This window comes from Symsagittifera roscoffensis, chromosome 5 (assembly GCF_963678635.1).
Source record: "Symsagittifera roscoffensis chromosome 5, txSymRosc1.1, whole genome shotgun sequence".
Taxonomy (NCBI): domain Eukaryota; kingdom Metazoa; phylum Xenacoelomorpha; order Acoela; family Convolutidae; genus Symsagittifera; species Symsagittifera roscoffensis.
This window is the reverse complement of record NC_087066.1, coordinates 56642908-56666651: the sequence shown is the minus strand read 5'-3', so window position 1 is coordinate 56666651 and position 23744 is coordinate 56642908. Positions and strand designations below refer to the sequence as shown.

Here is a 23744-nt window from a genome sequence, read left to right as displayed (position 1 = left end):
AACCATGCATATAATAATCAAAGTTTGAGTGAGTGCCAAGAGACAGGTCTGGTCGGCGGTGTATCGACTAGCATAAAGCTCGAATTGCAGAAAATATTTTAAATTGAAAATCGTATCGATTAGCATAAAAATTGGAACACAAAAATCATATGTTATCGAAATTTAAATCTTTATACTCAAAAATATATTTAATCACAATTTTTATACACATTTAAATCAGCGGTAATCAGCGTTCTGTTCAAGCCATTACAGATCATGGTGTGACTAATCAAAATTCATGGGATGAAAACTTTCATTTTTTTGTTGATTACTTAATTTCTCCGTAGCTCAATTTTCTATTTCACGGAAAAGCACGTTTCAGTTTGAGCGGATTAAAACTGTAGTTTTGTATTTCTGAGAAATTAGGCTATCGAAATTACGCTTTCGATTTTTTTAAAATGTTTTTAAACTTTTATGCTAGTCGAGCTTTATGCTAATCGAGCAACAGCGGTCTGATCTACACAGTGGACTTAATATACACTTATAAGCGGGGAGTGTTGCAATGCAAAACAAGAGTGTAGAATAAAACAAGTATAGATGCATATAAAACAAGCACAGTTGGCCGAGCGGCCTAGAGACAAGTCTCTCACGCCGGTCAACCGGGTTCGAGTCCCCCCATATGCAGACCTTAAAACATGTAGACCCGAGGGGCTATAGCCCCATTTGACCGTTTTTTACTGTTTTTTGGTTCTAATTCGGTTCAGCCTTGATTAAGGTTGACCGCCAAAAAGAGCAATTTGTCTCAAGGACATTACCGACCGGTTCTTGTGGCTAGCTTGCGCCGATTTGTACCAAAAACGAACAGATGCTAAAAATGTTGTATGATGTCCTGATCAATAGAAAAATACCGAAATTTATCTATTGCTTGAGTTATTTACCGATAAATATCTCTTATTAATTTACGAATTTGGATTCAATTATTTTCGTTTGGAGATTAGCGAGCATATTTTGGCGCCCCACAAGGGACCACATTCTGTAGCAGTAGGACAGTATTCTCTAACTCAGAGAGCAGTATTCTACATTGTAGCAGTATCGAAAGGAGTTAATTCAAAAAGCAGCTCAGTCAGACGAGGCGTGGTCGAGAAAGCTGTGAGACGTCCTGTGGTGCTGTATTGTTGCAGTATCGAAAGCAGTTCATTCATACAGAAGTTCAAACAGACGGGGAGTGGTCGAGAAGGCTGTAAGACTTCCTGTGGTGCCGTTTTTCTGACAGGGTTGCTGTTGTGCCAGTGCTCCTGTGTTCTTTTGCTGCCAGTGCTCCTGTGGTCCTTTGCTGCCAGTGGTCCTTTGCTGCCAGTGCTCTTGTGGTGCTGTTTTGCTACCCAGACAGTGGTGCTGTTTTGCTGTTTAGAAGTCCTGATATTAGAAGTACTGAGACGCCCGACACCCGTCGCAGCGATGCTGTTTTACTGCTTAGACGACCGAAACCGGTGATCGCCCAATCTCCAAAACTGTAAGAAGTTTCCAAAACTTTTAAAACTCCAATTGTGCTATAAATTTAAATACGATGTCATTTATGATAGAAATTTTCCCGCAAGCTAGCCCCCGGTAATTTTTCTCGATACCCAAAAATTTTGGACAGTTCCGTTGAACTGAAATATTCTACAGTCGTTACATAGACAAACTGACTTGACATTTTTCTCGATACCAAAAATTTTTGGATATATGTGAGCGGACTATTAATCAGTGAAATCGGAACATAGACAAGAGGTACTGGACTAGTTTTTTGGATTGGTTTATGACTCGAACCTGCTGACCAAAATTTTCTGAAAAATTTTGTATAAAAAGTAAAAAAATTGCCAAAAAATCCTCAAAACGTCTCCAGAATTCTGCGAAACTGTGCTGTAAGATGACACCAACCTTATGTTAAGTGGTCTGGTAGCAAAATATCAGGCAAATTAAGTTGAGTTTTTTCATCCTCAGGTTTCTTCCGCGTGTGTTGTTGGAACTTAACCAATTTGCCTGATCCCCCACCCACCATTGGTGAAACTGAAAGCCAGTTCGCTTCGAGTAAAACAAAGCCGTTTCAGCCCATCAGATTATTGACTTCGTTGCGTGGCAGTAAAGTTAAGTGGTCAGGTACGGTGATATTAAGTGAGTTAAGTTGAATTCTTTCATCCTCAGGTTTACTCCGTGTGTGTTGTTGGAGTTCAACCGACCTACTTAATTTTCCAACCCCATTGGTACTTAAGCGTAACGAAGCCGTCGCATAGGTCCCCTAAGTGTATGGTATTCATTCTAGGAGCTAGTTCTTTGGATCACGCGCTCCGAAAACTTCCCGCTCCGTCCCAGAAGCGCGTCAAAGATACTTGCTTTACGAAGCCAGGTTTAAGTTTGAACTTTAACGCTAGGGACTCTCAGAAAACAATACAGTACTACCTTCATCATTACTTGTCGCACCGTAAAGACCTTGTAATTTGGCACGACGCCATTAATAACTCGATAAGTAGGCACCGCAGCAACAATAACCGCAAGCTGAGTAGTGAGCAACTTGTCAATTTGTTATTAAGGTATAGGACAAACATTTGTGCGATCGTATACTGTAGACGGAACGGAACCGAGGATATAGAGGAAAGTTTAGGTTCAACAGGTATTCTCGTTCTCAACGTCGTTAAAGACTTTATCTCTAAGCGTAAGGCCAAGGACCAGGTACTAATTGAGAAGTACAAAGAGCTTCACCAGCCTCCTTCCCTTGAGTTAAAGACTCTCCTCCTTCTAAGGCGTTATAGCGCTAATCTTAACATCCTTAAGACACGTAAGAAGCGAAACCGCTTACCCCTCAAAGCTCGGAAAGCTATAAGAAATAGGCTTCAGGTAGAAGCTTTGAGACGTCAAGTTCCCCCGTCTTGTAAGCTAATGTTGATTTACTAATGCAAATTTGATTACGTACCAAAACAGTATCTCATTTTATTGATTGTTTTCTATAAGTGAGCATCCGTAGAATATTGTCAATTTGTGAAAAACATGGACGAAAAATTCCAAAATAAGATACGCAAGTTATTCGAAACCCGTCTAAATCTAGAAAATGAGCTGCTTAAAGGTCACTCATTATTACTTGAGTACATTGAGAATAATAGTCGCACTACAAAAATTGATAATGCTGTTTACAAATGTAAAATTGCGTTGGAAAAAGCTGTCGACGTCAATGAGCAATTAATTAGGTTAGCGGGAAAAACGGAAAATCCTGAAAAAATTATTGCTCAGCAAGACCTTTGGCTTAAGAAAGTAACCGAAATGAACGATAAAGTAATGCACGAAGCTCAGAGTTACAAGATGAGCCTTGAACCTTCGTCATTTCCAGCAGCCGGCATTACAGGGGGCAAGGGATCTTTACAATAAACTAGGTCTGAGACATCCTCACGCTCGCACAAAACAAGTGATTCAGCAGCACGAGTATCTGAAAACAGGTCTAAGGTCTCTAATCAGTCTAAGGATAGTAGAAAGCTTGACTCACATAAGTCTGATAAATCTGCTTCTACTCGTCATACGTCGACTGTTCGCACTATGTCATCAAGTGAGAAACGGCATGAGTTAGCTTTAGTAAAACGACGCCATGAGGAGCTGGAAAGGCAGTATCAAGTGTCTTTAAGACTTAAAGAGCAAGAGAACCGTCTTAAGTTCGAACAAAGTCAGCTGGAACTAGAGCAATTGGCTGAAAATCATAAAAAGCAACTAATTGAAATGGAATTGAAAGCGTTTGAACTTGAGGACAGTTCATCTGAGGTTAGCGAGAAGGTAGCGGAAAGTAACTTAACAGGAGTAAGTCAACCTATTTCAAAGGTAGCAACCGATCGAACTAATGATTGGGTAGACTCTGTTAGTTCACAAGCACCTCCCGACGTTGCTAGTGCGCCAGGTTTGCAGGCCTTCACTCGTGTACCCATTTCGTCAGGACCGACGACTTCCGCCCTCCTTGCTCATGCAATTCACACCAGTAATAGTCATAACCATGAGCACACAGCATTGAGTGACCCTGGAATCCATAGTTATGGACATCGGGCTATGCCTCAATTTGGCAGTGCAAGCCGTTTGCCATTGCAAGCTTCTGTTTCATTCCCAGCCTCTGTTCCATTCCCAGTTAACAATATGCATTCTAGTGCACACGTGTTACCACCACCGTCTGCTGTTCCTTTACAGACCATGAGTTCAAACATAACTAATGGTAGTTTTGCCATCGCGCAACCGGAATCATTACCTGTCCCAATGTTACCGGCCCAACCCGGTTCTGGTTTTGTTTCTTTGTCGCCTGCATTTGCTGGTGGTGGCTTCTCATCTTCTGGAGTAAACCCAACGCCGGTTTTCTTTTCGGCACCTAATTGCCATGCAGCGCCAGTCCAGACGCAACATAATCTTCCCTTTGTTCCGCAAACTGTGTCACCTAGTATCAACGATTACTACACAAGTGATGCAAACTTATGGCGATTGGCTGCTACAACTCCAATCGTCACGCCTGCTCAGTGTTGTAATGCTGGAAACATTTTTTTCTAATGTGACAACTGTTGTCCCATCGTGTAACACCGCCGCTCCTTATACTAGTGGTGGGACTGTGTATTTTAATACTCCCCCAGTTCATCCACAACATGTTCCGCATTTCGTCAATCATACTAATACTGGTTATCAACCAGTCAACGAAGACTACGCACCGTCTTCTGCTTATCCGAACCAAGGTTGTTCATCGGATCGACCTCTCTCCGCTCGTGAATTGGCGGAATTATTGATGCATAGCCGCAAAGATCATCTTCCTGAATGGAAGTTGGCCCAGTTTGACGGCAACCCGTTAAACTGGCACGAATGGTTTGGTCAGTTTAAGTCCACCGTTGATTCCGCTGTTCTCACCGATGATACGAAACTGACATACTTAAAAACGCTCGTCACAGGCAAAGCAAAAACCGCAATTGCGGAGTTTAGTTATAGTGGCGTTATGTACAAGGATGCACTTGCCACCTTGCAACGGAAGTTTGGGCAACCACATGCCATTGTTGGTGCGCATCTTGATAAGCTGAATACTTTTCCTCCACTTAAGATGCACAATTCGGAAAATGTCATTAGTTTCTCCTCTGCAATATCTGGCCTCGTAGCAGTTTTCAAATCATTGTCTTTCAACGATGATCTAAAGAGTGTTAACCTGTTAAACCAAGCTGTTAGTAAACTTCCGCCTAACCTCAAGGAGGCTTGGTCAATGCATACTGTTAGACATAATTGGCAGCGACCAACACTCTTAGACTTTAACAACTGGTTGAAAGAAAAGGCCGAGGGGCATGAAAGATTACGTTTACTCAACTCTAAGGCAAAAAACGAGGAACCAGTTAAACCAAAAACAACCAAAGTTTTTGCAGCCAATAGCCAGGTAAGTAGTAAGGCTCAGGATAAGTCTAAGTTTCCGCCGTGTGTTTTGTGTAAGGGTAGTCATGCATTGTGGAATTGTGCTGTTTTTAAGGAAAAGAATGCTACTCAGCGAGCAAAATACGTAGCTGAACAGAAACTTTGCTTCGCTTGTCTCAATGGCAATCATAGTTTCCGGCAATGTTCTAGAGCAAAAAAGTGCCCGAAGCCAGAGTGTGATAGCACACATAATGTCTTGCTCCATGGAGCCGAAAGAATATTTCCTCGGAAGGAAAATTCAAATGTCTCGAATAAGGCTGGAACAAACAAATCCAAGGAGAATACAAACACTTCCACCCATGCCGCTGTTAGTGATGTACATGTCATTGAATCTTCTAAAGGGTTGTTGCCAATTGCAACACTTGGTGTATCCTCGGATGTAACCAGTCTCCTGACGTTGGTTCTTTGTGATAGTGCATCTTCTTCTTCTTCTTCTTCTAGGCGTTCGGCTCGTTCGAGCCATGCCCTCTCCCCCTGCATCTGTCTGTGTGTTTGGCCATGTTTGTCGCCGACAGTGTCCTGTTGCATTTGCTACATTCCTTCTTTTTTGCTATGTATTTTCTGGGTTTTTCAGCTTCTTGAGGGTTACAGACTTTGACGTGATTTTTGTATGGACCTTCTGTCTTCCATGTTTTCTGGCAACGACTGCACGTGAAAGAGTGCGAGGCTTCGGTGTGCATTCTCTTTATGTGAATCTTTAGTCCCCCTACCGATTTGCAAACCTTTTCACATATGTCACACTGTAAGTTCGTCGGGGGGAGATCGAAATTCCTCTTCTCTAACTTTTCTTCCCCATCATGGCGATTCCCTTGTTGGTACTCCCATTTCTCCAAGTGGTCCATGCGTATCTTGATTCTTCTTTTCCATTCTTTTCGGTCTAAGGCAAATTTAGGGGCTTCGGTCCAGTTGATTCCGGCCTCCTTGAGCAACTTCCTCCAGTAGAAAATGGTTTTCCGTTTGTAACCTGGTCGCTTCTGGATTTCCTCGAGGCTGCCCAGCCACCCTAACACCGCCATTTTAACCGTCCTTGCGTTGCTCATTCTTAATATGTGGCCTATCCGCTCTAATGTACGTTTCTCGATCTTCCATCTCAATGATCTTATGTCGTACATGTTCCGGATGTCCTGCATATTAACCCCCTCAAAATGCATTTGTTTCAGCGGTGGACCCTTTTTATTACTCCAGAGATATCTATACCTTTTATCTATCCACGACTGAATATTATTGATCTCTTGGTTATACCACGGCCGAGTAGCGCAATCGAATAGGAGCCCACTTTCGACACATGCTTGCACCACTTGTGCTTGTTTCTTTCTGGGAAGTTTACTTTTCAGAAGTTGCGAGCGGCATTTTGCCCATAGGTATCCAGCTCGCTTTTTTCTATTCATTAGGTCTTTTTTGGGACCTAGCCAACAACCCAACATGCGTATTTCTTCTGCTTCTTCTGATCCAAATAAAGCCTTTTCTTCTTTGTCTGTGTTGTTCTTTTCCTCAAATTTCTCCATGACTTCTTTGATAATGTTAACGCCCTCTTCCAGCTCTCTTTGCTCGCCGATGATAGTGGTATCATCTGCGAACAAGGATATGGTTATGTTAACAGTTTGCGTCTCGCTGTTTGACTTTTCGATCTTGTTTATATCCGGTATATTGCTGCCTGGTATCCATCGCCATTTTATGCCCGTCTGTCCATGTTTCGCGTCTGATATCTTTTTCCGTTCATTCTCCGCTATGCGCATTACCACTTGGTGATAGATATTGAATAGACATGGCGATGTCGAGCAACCCTCCCTGAGACCCCGTTCTGGGATCCATTCCTCGCTATCTCCCTCCTTCCCTTTCACTTGGTAACTGGTTGCCTCGTGTAAATCTGCTAGGGATTCTAGGAAGGGTCCTTTCATCCCGTAGTTTCGCAGGATTTCCCAAAGAGCTGGTTTGTTCACTCTGGGATACGCTTTACGTAGGTCCAAAAGCCTTGCTTCGGGGTCAGTATGTTCAATTTGAGGCAGGTTCCAGATTGCTCGCCTCTTCTTTAGATCGTCTGCGTCTTCTGTTATTCTGACCAAGATTTGTGTTGCATCCGCAGTCGACCTTCCGGTCCTGAAGCCGCTTTGATTGTCATCTAGAATATTTAGGCGTTCTGTCCACTTTCTTAGTCTTTTGGACAGAATTCTTGCCAGGATCCTGCTGCCCATGGCCAATAGGCAGACTCCTCTATAGTTGTTTACATCATTTTTTCCGCCCTTCTTATGTAGGGGTACTATTTGTCCGTTTTTTAGGATTTCGTCCCATGTCGGGGCGCGGAATAAGAACATCTTTTTAACCATGGCCACTATTGCTGATTTAATATGTGGGCTGGCCAATTTGATGTACTTTATGCGGACATTGTCTTTTCCGGGCGCGGACTCCCTTATTTCACTGATGCAGTCCTGTATTTCCTTATCCGATGGGGTCTCATTTAGCAGGTTATTTTCTTCGATATACTTCTTTTCCGCTCTGTGATCCCCCATACGTGCAACAGTATCCATTAGAAGCTGAGGGCTGATTTCATATCGGTTTTTCGATACTTCTTCGAAGTGGGCTTTGAATTCATCAGTTGTGAGTGTTGTGCCAGTATCCGGTTTCCTATCTCTGCCGCCTAATTGGCGTAGTGTTCGGTACATGGTGCCCATATCTCCTTTGATGTTGGCCTGTGGGCATTCGTCTAGGATTTTATCCCACCATTCACGTTCTAATTCTTTCAGCTTCCCCTTCATTTTAGCCCTTGCTTTCCTAAGGTTGTCCCTATTACGCAGTATATCTTGGAGTGGACGGTCTTGCTCTAAGGATTCGTTTCTATCCCTCACGGCCGAAGCTATGGAATTATGGAGCTGTGACAGCTCATCTTCGTGGCCGATCGTCCACGGATTCGCTATCTGCCTGGTTCTCTTTCCACATACCTTTAATGCAGCTTGCGTTAGCGCTGTCGCTATTTCGCTCCATGAGCTATCCTCGTCCACCTCCTTTGTCTCGGTCTCCTTTTGGAATTTTAGAGCTGTCTGCTCAGTACTCAATTTCTCCCAGTTTATTGCTGGTTTCCGTGCTACTCTTGTTGGTCTGGACCTCTTTGGGATTTTTAGGTGGAGGGATACCGGCTTGTGGTCCGATAGCGTTAGCTCCTCGGTAATTTGTATCCTTTTTGCATGCCTGTGCCTTTCTCCTCGCCTCATTATAAATCCGTCCAGCTCATACCATCTGCGGTGGCTGTGGTTAAACCAAGTTCCCCTTTTCCTAAGGTTAGAGAAAGAGTTTATCCATTGGAGATCGTGCGCTACACACCAATCGAGGAGGTCTCCTCCTGCTTCGGTTGTTGGCGTGGTTAGACCATACCTTCCATTTGTTTCACAGGCTCTCTCCCTTCCAATGTGAGCATTATGGTCCCCTCCAATTATTAATACCTTGGTCTTGGGGGTTCGGGCTACTTCATTTTCTAGGCAGTGTCTATATTCTTCTATTCCTTCGACCCCGTTACTCCAAAGTGGTTGGTAAACTGATATAATTTTCATACCATGTACCTCTATGGCGGTAGTGCGCTCCGAGAAACTTTTCTTTTGGCCTTCGCTGATCCAGGACTTGAGGGCCTCGCCACTGAGAACTATACCGCTACGTTGGGAGTGTATAACAGCTGTTTGTTCACTATCTTCACCTAGCCATATCACTCCTTTCGATTTTGATCGAAGCTCTGATATTAAGTTTATTTCCCATCTTTTGCCTTGTGCATACGTAATTACTCTCTTCAGTCGGTTTCTGTTTCTTTCGTGGACTGATAACCCTTGTAGGTTCCATGCAGTTACCGTAATACTCGGCTGTCCCTCGGGGGGAGTGGGTAATCTTCTTTGTTTTCTCTTCTGTCTGCGAGCTTCCCGGTGTTCTTCAGTGGGGCGTCTCATTTTTCCTCTCCTTGTTTTCTCCCCTTTGTCCGAGTCTTTTTGCCGCAGAAGATGTTGCGCGGGGTTTTCGCAACTGTCTATGCCCCTGGTTTCTTCTTCTTCAGGCTCCTGTCCGGGATGGAGGCAGGGACTCTTCGGTTCCTCTCTTTGCGGGAGCTCGTTTGTCAGTGTTGGGCCCTGCGCGGGGTTGTCGCAGGTATTTGTTCCCCTCGGTTCACCCTCTGCTGACTCCTGGTCGAGGTGGGGCCAGGGAGCTTGTTCCCTTGGTACCCTTGTGTCTGTTCCGTTTGCTTCCTTTGGCTCCTGCGCGGGGTTTTCGCAGGGTTTTTCTCCCCTCGTTTCAACCTCGGGAAACTCTCTGTTAGGGTTCGACAGAGCGGAACTGCATTTGGTGCACTCAAATGCATATCTGTTGGCTTTAGCTAGCTGTTGGATCTCTTGCCGGGATAGACCGCTACATCCTTGGTGTATCCATTGTTCGCACCATGTGCATTTCACGCTGTTGCTTGTTACTTTCTTCCTGCATTCTCCGCACAGCGTGGGTCCCGGATTCTTCTCAACGTCTCCGGCCCTCGTTATTAGCTGACCCAGATGGGCTAGTCCCGAGTCAGCGACAAAAAACCCGACACACTCGAACCTGGGGGAGGTTCTGGCCACAATGTTGTTGTAAGAGGTGCTCTGACTGGCTGGGTCTTCGCCACTCTGTTGGTATTCCGGGGGGTTTTGGGTCCTCGCCGTTCCCGGTTTGTTCCCTTCCGTTCCGAAAACCCTGTGTGTTCTTTGCCGCACAGATAACTCGTGCGTTTCCCGCTTGTCCCGCTCGGAGGGCACACACACACAAGCGTGATAGTGCATCGACTCACTCCTGGGTGTTTTCGTCACTCGTAAACCGTCTCGGCTTAGTAGGGGAGCCCGTTAACTTGTCAATTAGTGGTTTCAATTCGACCACCGTTGTTGAGACTCAGAGGGTCAAGTTTACAGTTTCCTCCGAGCCGAACAATAGTGATTTCGTATTTTCTCTCTGTGCATATGTTAAAGACAACATTCGGATTGGTTCCGAATTAATCAATATTGCTGATTTGCAGAATAAATATCCACAATTAGCACCTATTAAGCCCATTCAATATACGTATGAGGACGTTGAAGTTATTATCGGACAAGACTACTACCATGCCGTTAGACCCATTGAGTTCATCTTGGGAGATGATAAAAACTCACCGTGTTCCGTTCGCCTTCCGATAGGTTGGGTCTTAAGTGGTCCGTTGCCGCCGTCCGGTAATTCTACTTCTTCGTGTTTCAAGTGTGTTGTTGAAGATTCTTCTCTGACCGACCAGATAAAATCATGGTACGAGTTGGAATCGTATGGTGCTTTCAAACAAGTCGATGCCCGTTCCGCCGCGGATAAACATGCTTTATCCATCCTCAATTCTGAAACCGTTCACAATGGCGAAAGATACATTGTGCCTATGCTTTGGATTGATAGTAATGTCAGTCTACCAAACAATTATTACTCGTCACTGGCCCAATTTAAATCATTGGAGAGAAGGTTAAGTAAAGACCCTGAGCTGCGCGAAAGATACGCAGAAACAATTAGAGAGGACATTAGGAAAGGCTATGTCGTTACCGTCGAACCGCATGATCCACGTAAGCGTTCCGATCGCGAGTGGTATCTTCCGCACCATCCCGTCGTAAATCCGAATAAGCCGGGTAAGGTGCGCCGAGTCCTTAATGGGGCTTCTAAGTTTCACGGCACATCCTTAAATAAGTCCTTATTGGTGGGTCCTGACCTACTCCAAAATTTAATTTTGGTGCTTTTGCGATTCCGTCAACATAAGTACGCCGTCTCCGCGGATATAGAGGGTATGTTCCTCCAGGTAGGAGTCCTTGCCCGCGATCAAATTTCGCTCCGTTTTTTGTGGCGGGAGGATACCACTTCCGATGTGGTAGTTCATCAGTACACTCGCCATATATTCGGCGCACGGGATTCGCCTACGTGCGCCAATTTCGCGTTGCGAAAAACAGCAACTGATAATATGTCCACATACCCTGAGGCCGCCTCAGTCGTAAATGAAAAATTTTACATGGACGATTACTTGGATTCATTCGAGAACGTTACCCAAGCAATTAAAACTAGTCGCGATTTGGTTTCCTTACTAAAATTAGGAGGATTTAATTTGACTAAATTTGTCAGTAATGCTGATGAAATCACTTCAGCAATGAACCCCGAGGAATCCGAAACCTCGCTTTCACCCATCAAGGAAATTTGTAACGGTGCCGAACAATCATCACACGTCTTAGGTCTTAAGTGGAACCATGTGAAAGACACATTGGTTGTTAGCAGAGGCGTGGATCGTCCTCTCGATAAAGCAATAACTCAACGAACCGTCTTGAGTTTCGTCTCTTCTGTGTTTGACCCTGTTGGGTTAGTAGCTCCATACACAGTTAGGGCCCGTCTTTTACTTAAAGATATTTGGAAAATCAGTGGTCAAAGTTGGGACGACGAATTGCCAGAAGACATAAGAGATAAGTTTCTCGAGTGGCACTCCGGTCTCCCTCTCTTAGGGCAATTGACTATTCCCCGTTGTTACTTCACAGAGCTTGTTGATCAAATTGAGCTCCACATGCTCGGTGATAGCTCGCAGGACGTTTTCTGTGCTGTTGGATTTTTGCGTGCGCGACTCGCGAGCTCGCATAAAACTCAAATATCCTTCATTTTTGGTAAAGCTCGCGTTGCGCCCATGAAAGCGCTATCTATACCGAAGCTAGAGCTTCAAGCTGCTCTGCTCGCCACACGACTAAAAGATGATATACTGACCGCCCTTACCGTCTCAATTAATCATGTCTTTATGTGGACAGATAGTACAACAGTTTTGCAGTGGCTAAACTCCACTGAAAAATTACCTGTATTCGTCGCTAATCGTGTCGGCGAAATCCTCGAGTCGACCACTATTGATGAGTGGCACCATGTTCTGAGCGGCGATAATCCAGCTGATACCGGTACGCGGGGGATTTCTTCGGAAGCCCTCAAGGATAGCAGCTGGGTTATTGGTCCGAGCATTCTCAGGACTACTGATTGGCCGTTTATACCCGACGAACGTGTAATCAATAAAATTCGTTTGAAGGGTCCTTCTTGTGATGTTGATAATTGCTTGGAGACATCATCTTCCTTCGTCACCGATGTCACATCAATCAAACATCCCGAACACGGGTTCAATTGGGAAAGGTTCAGTTCCTTTACAAGATATAAACGAGTAGTCGCTTTTATGTTGAGGGTGTTGCCTTCACATAAGCATTTTTGTGGTAAAGACTTACGAATCACCGACCCTACTGAACTTGATATTGCAGAAAGCAAACTGATTCATCTTGCTCAGATGGAATCTTTTCCCGTTGAGTTAAAAACACTCACCGCTGGCAAACCTATTAAGAATAGTAGTAAAATTGCCACATACTCGCCATTTATCGGTCCCGCTGGAATCATTCGTTCCACCGGACGGATTGTGCGCTTAGTGGATACCGAGTTTGATACTAAGCACCCAATAATACTCGACGCCCGACATACCTTAGTTCGTTTGTTGGCCCGCAGCCTCCACCATAAGCATTTTCATCAAGGATTAGATTACATGCGCTCCGTTTTAAATATGAAATTTGCAATACTTGGGTTGCGTCGACTACTTCGGTCTGTCGAAAATCAATGTGTGACATGCCGTAAACGCAAAGCAAGCACCATCCAGCCAATTATGTCCGATTTACCGGTCGAACGTCTCGGATACAAGCAACCACCCTTCAATCATACGGGTGTGGATTACTTTGGACCGCTTTACGTTCCGGTTCGCAGAAGCACGGAAAAAAGATGGGGATTTCTTTTTACTTGCCTCACCACCAGGGCTGTACACCTTGAGATTGTACCGTCTCTGGACACCAGTTCGTGTGTCATGGGCATTGAACGGTTCGTTGCGCGCCGTGGTACGCCAAGCACAATCTGGTCGGATAATGGCACGAACTTCGTTGGTGCGGAAAAGGAATTACTTGCCTGCATCAAGAGCTGGAATGGCGTGGCTCCGACCATTTTTGCACACAAAGGTGTTACTTGGAAATTTAACGCGCCAGGCGCACCCCATCATGGCGGCTCCTGGGAACGCCTCGTCCGAAGCGTGAAGCGCGTGCTGTACGATATCCTAGGCAGTAGGCGAGTCACTGAAGAGGTGTTAGGAACAACACTCTGTTTAGTTGAACAGGCTTTGAATTCGAGGCCAATCACTCCCGTTAGTACCGATTCACGTGAGTTAGAAGCGTTAACCCCAAACCATTTTTTGCTTGGACAACATGCCACAAGCTTTCCTTCGCTTATACCCGGGGAGCACTTCGATCACAAGAAAAGGTACGTGCGAGCGCAGTCATATGCTAACGCGATTTGGTCTCGTTGGCTTCGAGAATATGTTCCCTCGCTGAATAAGCGTGTCAAGTGGCACACTCATTCTGACTTCACTCTTAAAACAGGCGATCTCGTGTGGGTGATTGAGCCCGATAGTCCGCGTGGGTACTACCCTCTCGCCCGAATCGTCAAGCTAAACTACGGACAGGACGGTTGCGCCCGATCCGCCCTTGTCAGGACCGCAACCCGTGAAGTCACGCGGCCGACCGTTAAGCTCGCTCCGGTTCTTCCTTCTTCAGGGGGGGAGGATGTTGCAATGCAAAACAAGAGTGTAGAATAAAACAAGTATAGATGCATATAAAACAAGCACAGTTGGCCGAGCGGCCTAGAGACAAGTCTCTCACGCCGGTCAACCGGGTTCGAGTCCCCCCATATGCAGACCTTAAAACATGTGGACCCGAGGGGCTATAGCCCCATTTGACCGTTTTTTACTGTTTTTTGGTTCTAATTCGGTTCAGCCTTGATTAAGGGTGACCGCCAAAAAGAGCAATTTGTCTCAAGGACATTACCGACCGGTTCTTGTGGCTAGCTTGCGCCGATTTGTACCAAAAACGAACAGATGCTAAAAATGTTGTATGATGTCCTGATCAATAGAAAAATACCGAAATTTATCTATTGCTTGAGTTATTTACCGATAAATATCTCTTATTAATTTACGAATTTGGATTCAATTATTTTCGTTTGGAGATTAGCGAGCATAGGGAGCTTTTTTCATGGGCCGAGTGAGCGAAAAGCTTCTTATGATCGAAGAACCGAAAAACAAAATAGCCCTTAGAGCTACTTTACGACATGCTTTTTTGTCCGACCGACCAAAAAAGTGTAAAAATTTATACTATTTTGGGTCAAATTGGGTCAAAATTTATGATGTTTTGAGAAAGCTCAGAAGATCAATTTGGCAGATACCTGCAAAAAGGTTGACAAGATGTCAACAGTTTCGATTTTATTCTCGAAAGTTCTCAAGCTGGGGAGTGGGGGGTGGGGGCTGGTTAGGCATATTTATGGCTTTGCTGGTCCAAGCCGATTTTTGTTCTATATTTTTTATCTCAAATGTTTGATACAAGTCATAATTTTATCTCTAATTTCTTCCGTTCGCCTTCTTTCTTTTCTTTCCTTCTTTCTTCTTTTCTCAATTGTTTTTGACTGCAGACTAATGAGCGGAAGGGGGCATCGTGGCTGCTGTGGTTCATTGAGAAGATAGTGGGACTGAGTGGACAGCCGCAGAAGACGAACATAGTGGCAGATGTGATCTACCTCTTCCTCATAGTAGTCACAATCGGATACTTCTTCCTCTGTGCCGTCTTCATCACCATCGAAATCAGAGAAGAGCAGAGTGAGCGAAATAAGTTGCTGATAATATGCATCGATTTCATGTGATCGAAGTGCTTGTCGAATAAAAAATTCGTAATTTTTTGAGACAATTTTTGTTGGTTTCCAGAGTCATTTTTCACGGCGTTATCACTGTCAGTTCTAAATCTGTTTCAGATCCGTTACGAATCATATGCTAATAATATTTTGATTTAAGTATCGACGATCTTGACAAGATTTTGATAAGTAGCATGATCTTGCCAAGACATTTCTGAGATCATAATGCAAGTCATAATGGCTACTGCGAGTATGCAGCACTTAAGACAGCACCAGGAGAGGAAAAATCGAAACCCAAGACTCGCGGTACTTTTACCCTTGCAAGGGTCATCGTTTGTTCTCACGAATAAAATGTGATACTTGTTCTCGGTAAACCAAATGAATTTGAAATGTAATTACTATCGGAAACACATTCAGATGGCGAACTGAACTTAGTGAACAACTTGAGATTTCAGAGCAATCAGACGTGAACGTGTGGGAAAAACTGAAAGAAATTCTCATCAATCAGTTCAAGTTTCTCTGGAAGGCTTCCCTCTGCATCGTATTCAGAAGTGAGCAGAGCTGACATTGACTTTCATCAATTTATTGTTTTTCAGTCGCAGCTTTTATGAATTTTGAGAATAAAAAACTGAAGAATTTAAGCTCAAAGAAGCTCCTACTTTAGTAGCTCCAAGTAAGAAAAACTTTAGTCTTGCCCTTTAAATCGAATATGGCAGCCATTCGATCAAACTCATTTACAATTGTCTGCTCATATATTTTTACAAAATTTAGAAGTTGATGCTGCGTAACAAAAATTTGTCTTTTTTTTTAATGAATCGAAATTAATGAACCGATTATCCGTGCTCGTTGCCTAAAAAAAAATGCATGTGCATCTTAATCAGAGAAACAACGATTAACAGCTGTTCTTCGGAAGTAGCTGAGCATCTCGTACATTAAATCTTACCCTCGAGAATAAATTGTCCCAATGATTATTTTTCTTTCTGTTTTAAGATGAGTTGAGAAAACTTATCAACGACGACTTGATGGTGCGGACTCTGTTGAAACACGTGAAGATGTTGACCCCTCTGCCGTTTGTGGCAATTCTGTTAGGTTTCGCCTCCACTACACTCGACATCTTCATAGACTTGAGGACTAACTTCTTGAAGCTTTATTCTAATGTACACGTGGCCTCCTACGCAGAGCCGACATTACTCACATGTGAGGACGAAACTTTTTGTACAACAAAAGTTTCGTCCGATCTACAACATCTTTTTATTCCTCCGCGAACTTCTCAGTTTTATTGTTCCGACTTTTGAAGAAAATGCGGAATATTTATGCCTGGTGTGGTTTTTTTGATTCAGTCAATTTTGGACTTCTTATTTACCAATTTTGACGAAATTTTTAAACCATCTGAAAGATATTGCTATTTTGAAAGATTTATTTGCCCATGTTCATGTTTTGTGAAGTTACAGAGGTTTGAAAATTGCTAATTTGGCCAATTTGGTACAATTAACGCGCGATATATTGCGTTCTTTTATTACGCGTAAGCGCCGGACTAATGCGTTCCAAATTGAATTGATGAAACTCCTTCGGTGCATTATTTCAACAGAAGACAAAAAATATACCCTTTATAGTTTACAATAGCTTAGCGTGAATGGGTATAAAATGAAGAAAAAAAACGTTTTGTCCTTTTTTCGATGATGTTGTCAATTTTCAATCGGTCTTAAAGTGCAGTCCGAACATTCAGGGCTTTGCCGTGATAAACGAGCAGTCTTATTGTTCCCACATTCAAAGAAAGTGACGGAATATTTGTGCTTGGGTGGTCTTTTTTTCAACAGACAAGTTTCAACTTTTTAGCAAGCCATTTTTGACAAAAAAATTTTACATCAAACGAAAGGTATTGTTGTCTTGAGCTCAAACTAAAAAATTGTATTTCACCGGTGATCTATTTTCGTAAAGTTATGGCAATTTGAGATAAATAACGCGGGATACATTTTTGCTATTAGAGAGATTTCGGTCTTAAAAATTGTTCCACAATAAAATGATTAAAATGAGGCACATTATTGTTCCGACTTTTGTAACAAAAGTAACGGAATATTTGTGCTCGGAGTGGTTTTTTTTCTTCACACAATTTTCGACTTTTTAACTAGCCATTTATGACGGAATGTTTTCATATCATTCGAAAGGAATCTTATATGCCAAAATTGTTTGTTAATAGCAGCAAAATCTATTCATTCGTATTTAATATGGCGTATGGGGATGTTTCTTTTTAACAAAAATCTCAATTTTGAAAAAAAAATTGTTTTATTTTTTGAAATTTAAGTTTTTCATTTTTTTACTGCTCCATAGACCTTAAAAGGCAGTCGGAGCAAACAACCAGGGCTTCGCCCTGATTTGAGCAGTCTTGTTTTGTTCTAAATTCAAACTCAAGCTAATTTTTTCGCCTTTTTGACGTTTGTTATTGGAGAGAGTTATTTATGGTCACTTTGCTTGTCGAATCCGATTTTTTTTCTTTATTTTTGTCTCATATGTTAGAAACAAATAATATATATTGATATTGAATATCAAACACTTTTTTTGAATGAAAGTAGTTTAATGAAGAGCCCACTTAACCTTACACAAAATTACGCAAATAAACTTAAACAAGAGAAACAAAATTTTTATGTTCTGTCTAATATTTCGTCTACAAAAATGAAACACTCTGTTTATTGTTCAGTTCGGACCATAACATCAGTTCTGTCTATTACCTGGAGTAACCTTCTGTTAGTTCTGCTGGGTGCCTGGTGCAACTACCTCTCAGACACTATCAAACTCATGTTCAGAGACCTAGATGAAGACGCTGTCATTTGCGAGTACAACTTCTTCATTCACCAACAACAAAAACAGCTGCATCAGCAACAGCGAATCAGGTGAAAGTCAAGGAAATTTGCTGAAAGCACTACACTTTTGAAATTTTCTCCTTAATGTTGAATGCATCAACATCACCAAAAATAAAACTCCGAATAAGATTTGATGCGATGTAGCTAGATCCATTAAGACTTGTGAGTCATTGATCTTAAAACTTGCGAATCATTCGAAGAACAAAAATGAAATTAATGATACTGAATAGTGTTTTTATTAAGCTTAAAAAGTTTGGTTAACAACAGGGTTGAATGCAAATTATTGGTGACCTCTCATGACAATTCTTTTGAAAATGTAAATCTTTCGACTTCATTTGAAAATGAATACAAGGATTTTATTGCAGTCTTTTTAGAGTTTTGATTGATCCGAGCTCGTTGCCTGCGGGATGAAGGAACGAATCTCAGCTAAAAAACAACAAAAAATTCATTTTGTTCTTGACAAGAGGCACAATATCATGGATCTCTGTAAAAGATGAACAGCCGAATTTGGTCTTTTCCATCGTGGACAAATGGTCTTAATTTTAATTAATGCTTGCTCTTTCGAATGTTTCTAACTTTGTTTGCGTATTTGATATCAACCAGACCACAGAGGAACGAATACTCAACTGGCATCAGAGATATTCACAATCACAATGCAATCAATGTGACAAACAGGAGTTCCTATTTGAGAGACAGAGAAGAGGTGGGGCAGCTGCACTCCAGACACAGTCCCACCCCTGACAGAGGGGGTGGTGGGGGCGGGGGAGGAGCACTGAGAGAGGGCGGGGGAGGGGTTTGTCAGACTTGTGATGAAATTGAGATACTCACAAATGAACAGCTTCTGCTGATGTACACTCAGTTGCGTGAACGACTAGGCAAGTTTGAAACATTTCGCAATTTCAGAATAAACGACTAACTTTGACGCCCTTGATACATACAGAAACGCAAGAAAAGGTTTCATAAACCCAAGAAATCAATTTAAAAACTGAAACTGATGCATTTATGAATACACTATGTACCGGAGCTTTCACTAAAAAAAAGAAAAAGGTAAAAAATTTTTTAAAATTGTTGCTGTTTTTGTCGCGAGCGCACGAACTGAATAACATTTTTTAGTGTACACTTCAACTAGTTTCGAGACATGGCTGGGTCTGAACCTTCTCTCTGGCTGCTTGAATTCAGTCTTGTTCCTGTTGCGCTACGTCACTGATGGCGCTGAGCTGGATGTAATTGCTAGACAGGCGTTAATCATGGGCTACTTACCTGTCCTAGTTCAGAAGTGAGTTTGTTTATTAATCTGACTACCCTACTCATGGGCGGATTTAGGATGGGGGGGGGGGTTGGCAGGATTCGACCCCCTGCCGACCTAAATTTGTTCACACTGTCTGATTGTTATGAAAATTGACATGCGTACTGTACCAAATAGGCCATGAAAAACATTTTATTAACCCAGCAAAACCACTCGTTAGTCTAGAAAACTGACGCTCGTGTGCTGAGCTCTCCTAAATTACTATAAAGACCCCAATTCGACAATATTTTCTGCGCCGCAGACAAATTTTTGAAAAAACAGGCCACTGGTGGTTAGAACTATGGATTTGTTGGTTTTGTTTCTTCCGATTTTGACTACCTGTGCTGATGCAATCAACAACTTCTCACCGCAAAACCCAAAAACTGAACTTTGATTCCTGACGAAGCGACGATGAAACAAAATTCTCAATCAAGAACACCTAGTCTGACTATAAGACAGTACGATCGAATAGTGTTTCATAACCTGAAAGCGCGCTCTTAAGGAATCAAGTGTGGCATAATATTTAAACCCTATTGATTATGATTCGCACTTCAAAAAAGGGCTTTTTTCCTTGCCCCCTCCCACCTGCAAAATTTACTAGAAAAAAGTTTCGTTCACGTCTGATTGTTATGAAAATTGACATGCGTACTAATTAGGCCATGAAAACTATTTTTGGTCTTCGTAATTAACCTTGCAAAACCACTCGTTACACTGCAAAACTGATGCTCGTGTGAGGTGGGGGAGATGGGTGGACGGGAAAAAGATCTAGAAAAAGTCAAAACGTTGTCTCAGTGTCGAGAAACACTGGTCAAAAACTTTCCGTTTTTCAGACTAATTTCCACGGAAAAAAACACGTACACCAAATGACACGGCGCAGTTCTTAGGCCTATTTTGGTAACCAGCGAAATGTTATTTTTCAGACAAATAATGATTTGAAGTTGTCTGAAATGATTTAAGTGGTTTAACATTTCAAATGAAAATTTCGCCAAAACGAAAAAAAACTAATCTTTTTAATTATTGCTACCTGTATGAAGCTTTTGCACTAGATGATGGTTTTCACCTTTCATTTATTATATAAAAATCTCAAAACATTGGCACTATCGGTGGCCTTGATTACCTTTTTTGGCTACAAAATTGCGCTTCGAACTATAAATAAACCAAATTTCAAGTTTTCCGAATTCCCAAAATGTTACGAAAAACTGCTTGATTTACTTGTTTCGGAAACTTCTCAACTGATTTGTTAAAGCAGAGTAACAATTTAAAATAGAACTTTGACTAACCAATCTTACAAATAATGAAATACTAAATATCAAACGTGTTGTATAACCAAGCATGCGAGATGAAATAATTTTTCATTACTACAAGCTCCGTTTTTCAACGCTTTATTGTTGTTTCCATTGAAAGATGCTACAAACTGTTCTGATATTTTGATCTCTATGATTAGCTTTTTGATCTCTATGATTCCTTCATTTCTACAGTAAATCCGTAACCACTAGGAAGTTATTATAGAGGTTTTGGTTGATTTCTTAAGAGAACAATGTACCACCACAATACATTGTTTTTGAAAGTAAAGAACTAAGTGAAGACTCTTGAATAGCTTTTATGATTTGTTTTGTTGTTTTTTCCCGGAAAAAGTCTGAAAATGTGCATAAAAGTCTCTAATAACTACAGGTGTACATTCATACATACTGATGCATTTATGAGTGCACTTAGGTATATATGCACTTTTTGAGTTCAATTGAAATGCATCTGCTGAAATTGACGTAAATAGCACTCTCCAAAAACGAAGGTGGAAATGTCGCGAAAAAACGTGAACGATTTCTAGTTTCAAAAGTGGGATTGAATTTTTAGATTTCCAGCGGAATAAAAATTTTACCTGTTGGTCCAGTTTTCTCAAGTTGGGTTAATGTTTTCAAAAAAGCGTCAATCATAAATCGTTCTAAAAATTCAAAAGTTTTAAAAGGCATCTATAGTATCTTTGAAATTCGAAAGTTCAGATTTTTCAACAAAGATTTTAGTTTATTTGCGTTAATTACTACTTTTCCAATCTTTGATTGGCTGTTCTTTTAGCTGGCAGTGTTAGTCCAGTTAAAAAAGAGCGAAAGTCAACTCGTATATCAGGGCGAAACCCTGAATGTTCCGACTGCACTCTAAGGCCAATTAAAATTTTTTTTTTCCAGAAACTTGACGGTAATTTTGACAAATATTGAACGCTAACGATCCCAAATTAGCCAATTTACCAATTTTCAAACCCCCCAACATTACGAAGTTTAATCACAGGTTAAGGTTTTGATACGTTTGAACTCCGAAAAACAATATTTCTCAAATGGTACAAAAAACTTCCGTCAAAAACGCTCAGGCAAATGGTCAAAAATTGACTGCAAAAACCAACCCCCCAAGCATCAATAATCGGCTTTTTCTTCAAAAACTGCAAAAATTAAGCATGAGCTAGCAATCATCATCAAATAGTGGGCTGATATTGTGCATTTCATATCCAAAAGCTCAGTTTTTCCTTATTTACCATTGTTTTTGCCATCGAAAATCACGCTATCTTTCCTGTTAAATGCGCCATTCGAATGATGGCGTTTACTGATACTTTTAAACAAAAAATAAAAATTGAACCGATTGAAATCATCAGATATGCGCAATTTGCTTCCCTTTTAGTGTGCTCCGAGTCAACTCCCAGTTGGGTAATTTGCCCAAGCATATCTACCCTCTACCTACCCGTGCCTCTGTATTCACCCTCATAAACGCATCCAAAGCAGAACTGTGTATTTTTGGAAGACCTCTAACTTACGGATCTGTATGTGCAGTATTCCTGGCCATATGTGTCGGACTGACAACAAGACTCCTTGTGCAGCTATAAAATAACTTTGAGCTCAAATAAATCAAAAGATCAACCTAAAATAATGAGTTATGATCAGACCGGACTCCGTCGAACAGCCAAAAAAACAACACTTCTTGCTGTATGGTTAGCTCCATGATCTCATTTTTAAAATATAATTATTGAGCAGAATGTCTGCACCATTGTCAGTTTCGAGAGAAGGTAAGAGCAGCATAAAAATATATCAGTCTGCTTCAATACAATATGAGAGCTAATGGCTATTTTTAAGGCTGAGCAGAAAAATGTCCTCTCCCGGGTTCGCAGAACGTCAACTGATCGATCCAAGTCACTTAAGGATTCCTTCTATTTCACTGGTTTTTGATGATTTGTTTCATATCTCAGAGAAAGGTAAAAATATTTCAGAGCTTAACTATAAAGTAAAAAGCTAAATTTTTGAAGTATTTTTTCTGTCAAAACTCTTTTTGTCGATAGTTAAGTGCTCCATAAATTTGCTGTTTGAGAATTTTTGAACAAAAATGATTCGTTAACATATATGACCTATTTATCTTCTCGGGTTCGCAAGAAATGCTTGACATTAAATTCCATTCTATGGAAAAATGCTCATCATACAATTCCATTTAGTTTCATAAGAAAAAAAAATGCTTAAAGGTGGCATGATAAGCATAATTGGCATAATTTTTCATTTTAAAGAAATTTATTGAATATTTTTCCTTACAAAAAACTTATTATTTTTTGATTGACTAGAAAGCTTTTAATTTGGAAAACTCAGTGGAAAAAACGTATGGTTCATCTTTTCTACTGATTTTATTGTTACTAAGAAAACGCTGTCTGCACACAAAACAATCCTCGGAACTTAAGGCTATGATGTGCAACACTGAAGCTGAGAAAAAGGGACTACGCTCTAGACAGAAACGTTATGATCATCATGCAATTTCCGAAAATTATTTCAATGACGTTTGCCAAAATAAAGTGGCTCTTTTCCAGCTCCCCCTTTTCAAAATACCGAGTTTCATGAATGTTTTAAGTGTTGTTACGGCTAAATGCGTGAAGTTACGCTGTAAGGTGTGAAGGACAAATCTGTTCACAGCTGTCGATTTGTTCACCACGCCAAATTTCATTATGACACCATTATGACAACGTTAGAAAAGCTTTTCAAAACTTGAATATAAAAAAGGGACTGGAAAAGAGCCAATAAAGTTTTTTCCCTCATTTTGTGAGCTTTTATTCTATGGAGAAACGCTTATTATACGATTAACATTAGAGAAAAATTTGTGACAAGGATTTTCCCCGAAACTTACAAAACTCATTTTTCGACAAGGCACGTGTTCTCAATCAACAAAAAATCAAGTTCAATTGATTGAAAGTTGCCTAAATACGTTTGCACACATAGCCTACAGGGGTGCGGATCTAGAATTTTCTCGATGGGGGCGGCGAATTTTCAAAAACTATTTCAAAAATTTAGTCAATTTTCTTTAGATCGATCAATGATTTTCCGAGCTCTCGCAAAGCACCTGGAAAATTTTGGAAAAAGGCCAAAAAAGGCGTTTTTAGGCACTTTTTGGTTTTTAGGCGCTTTAAAAAAGCACGTTTTTTCGGTGCGCGCTCTCCTCTCAAA

At 41.5% G+C, this 23744-nt stretch overlaps 1 protein-coding gene across 1 annotated transcript in view; it reads left to right on the top strand.

The window, feature by feature from the left end:
* Positions 1-22259, top strand: part of LOC134846806 (uncharacterized) — a 34783-nt gene extending 12524 nt beyond the window's left edge. Inside the window, exons 4-10 of the mRNA XM_063864198.1 lie at positions 14926-15109; positions 15597-15692; positions 16132-16338; positions 17837-18029; positions 18603-18874; positions 19113-19275; positions 21949-22259. Coding sequence (XP_063720268.1) covers positions 14926-15109; positions 15597-15692; positions 16132-16338; positions 17837-18029; positions 18603-18874; positions 19113-19275; positions 21949-22150 — 1317 coding nt within the window. The 3' untranslated portion in view covers positions 22151-22259. The remainder of the gene's footprint in view (positions 1-14925; positions 15110-15596; positions 15693-16131; positions 16339-17836; positions 18030-18602; positions 18875-19112; positions 19276-21948) is intronic.
* The last annotated feature ends 1485 nt before the right edge of the window (positions 22260-23744 follow it).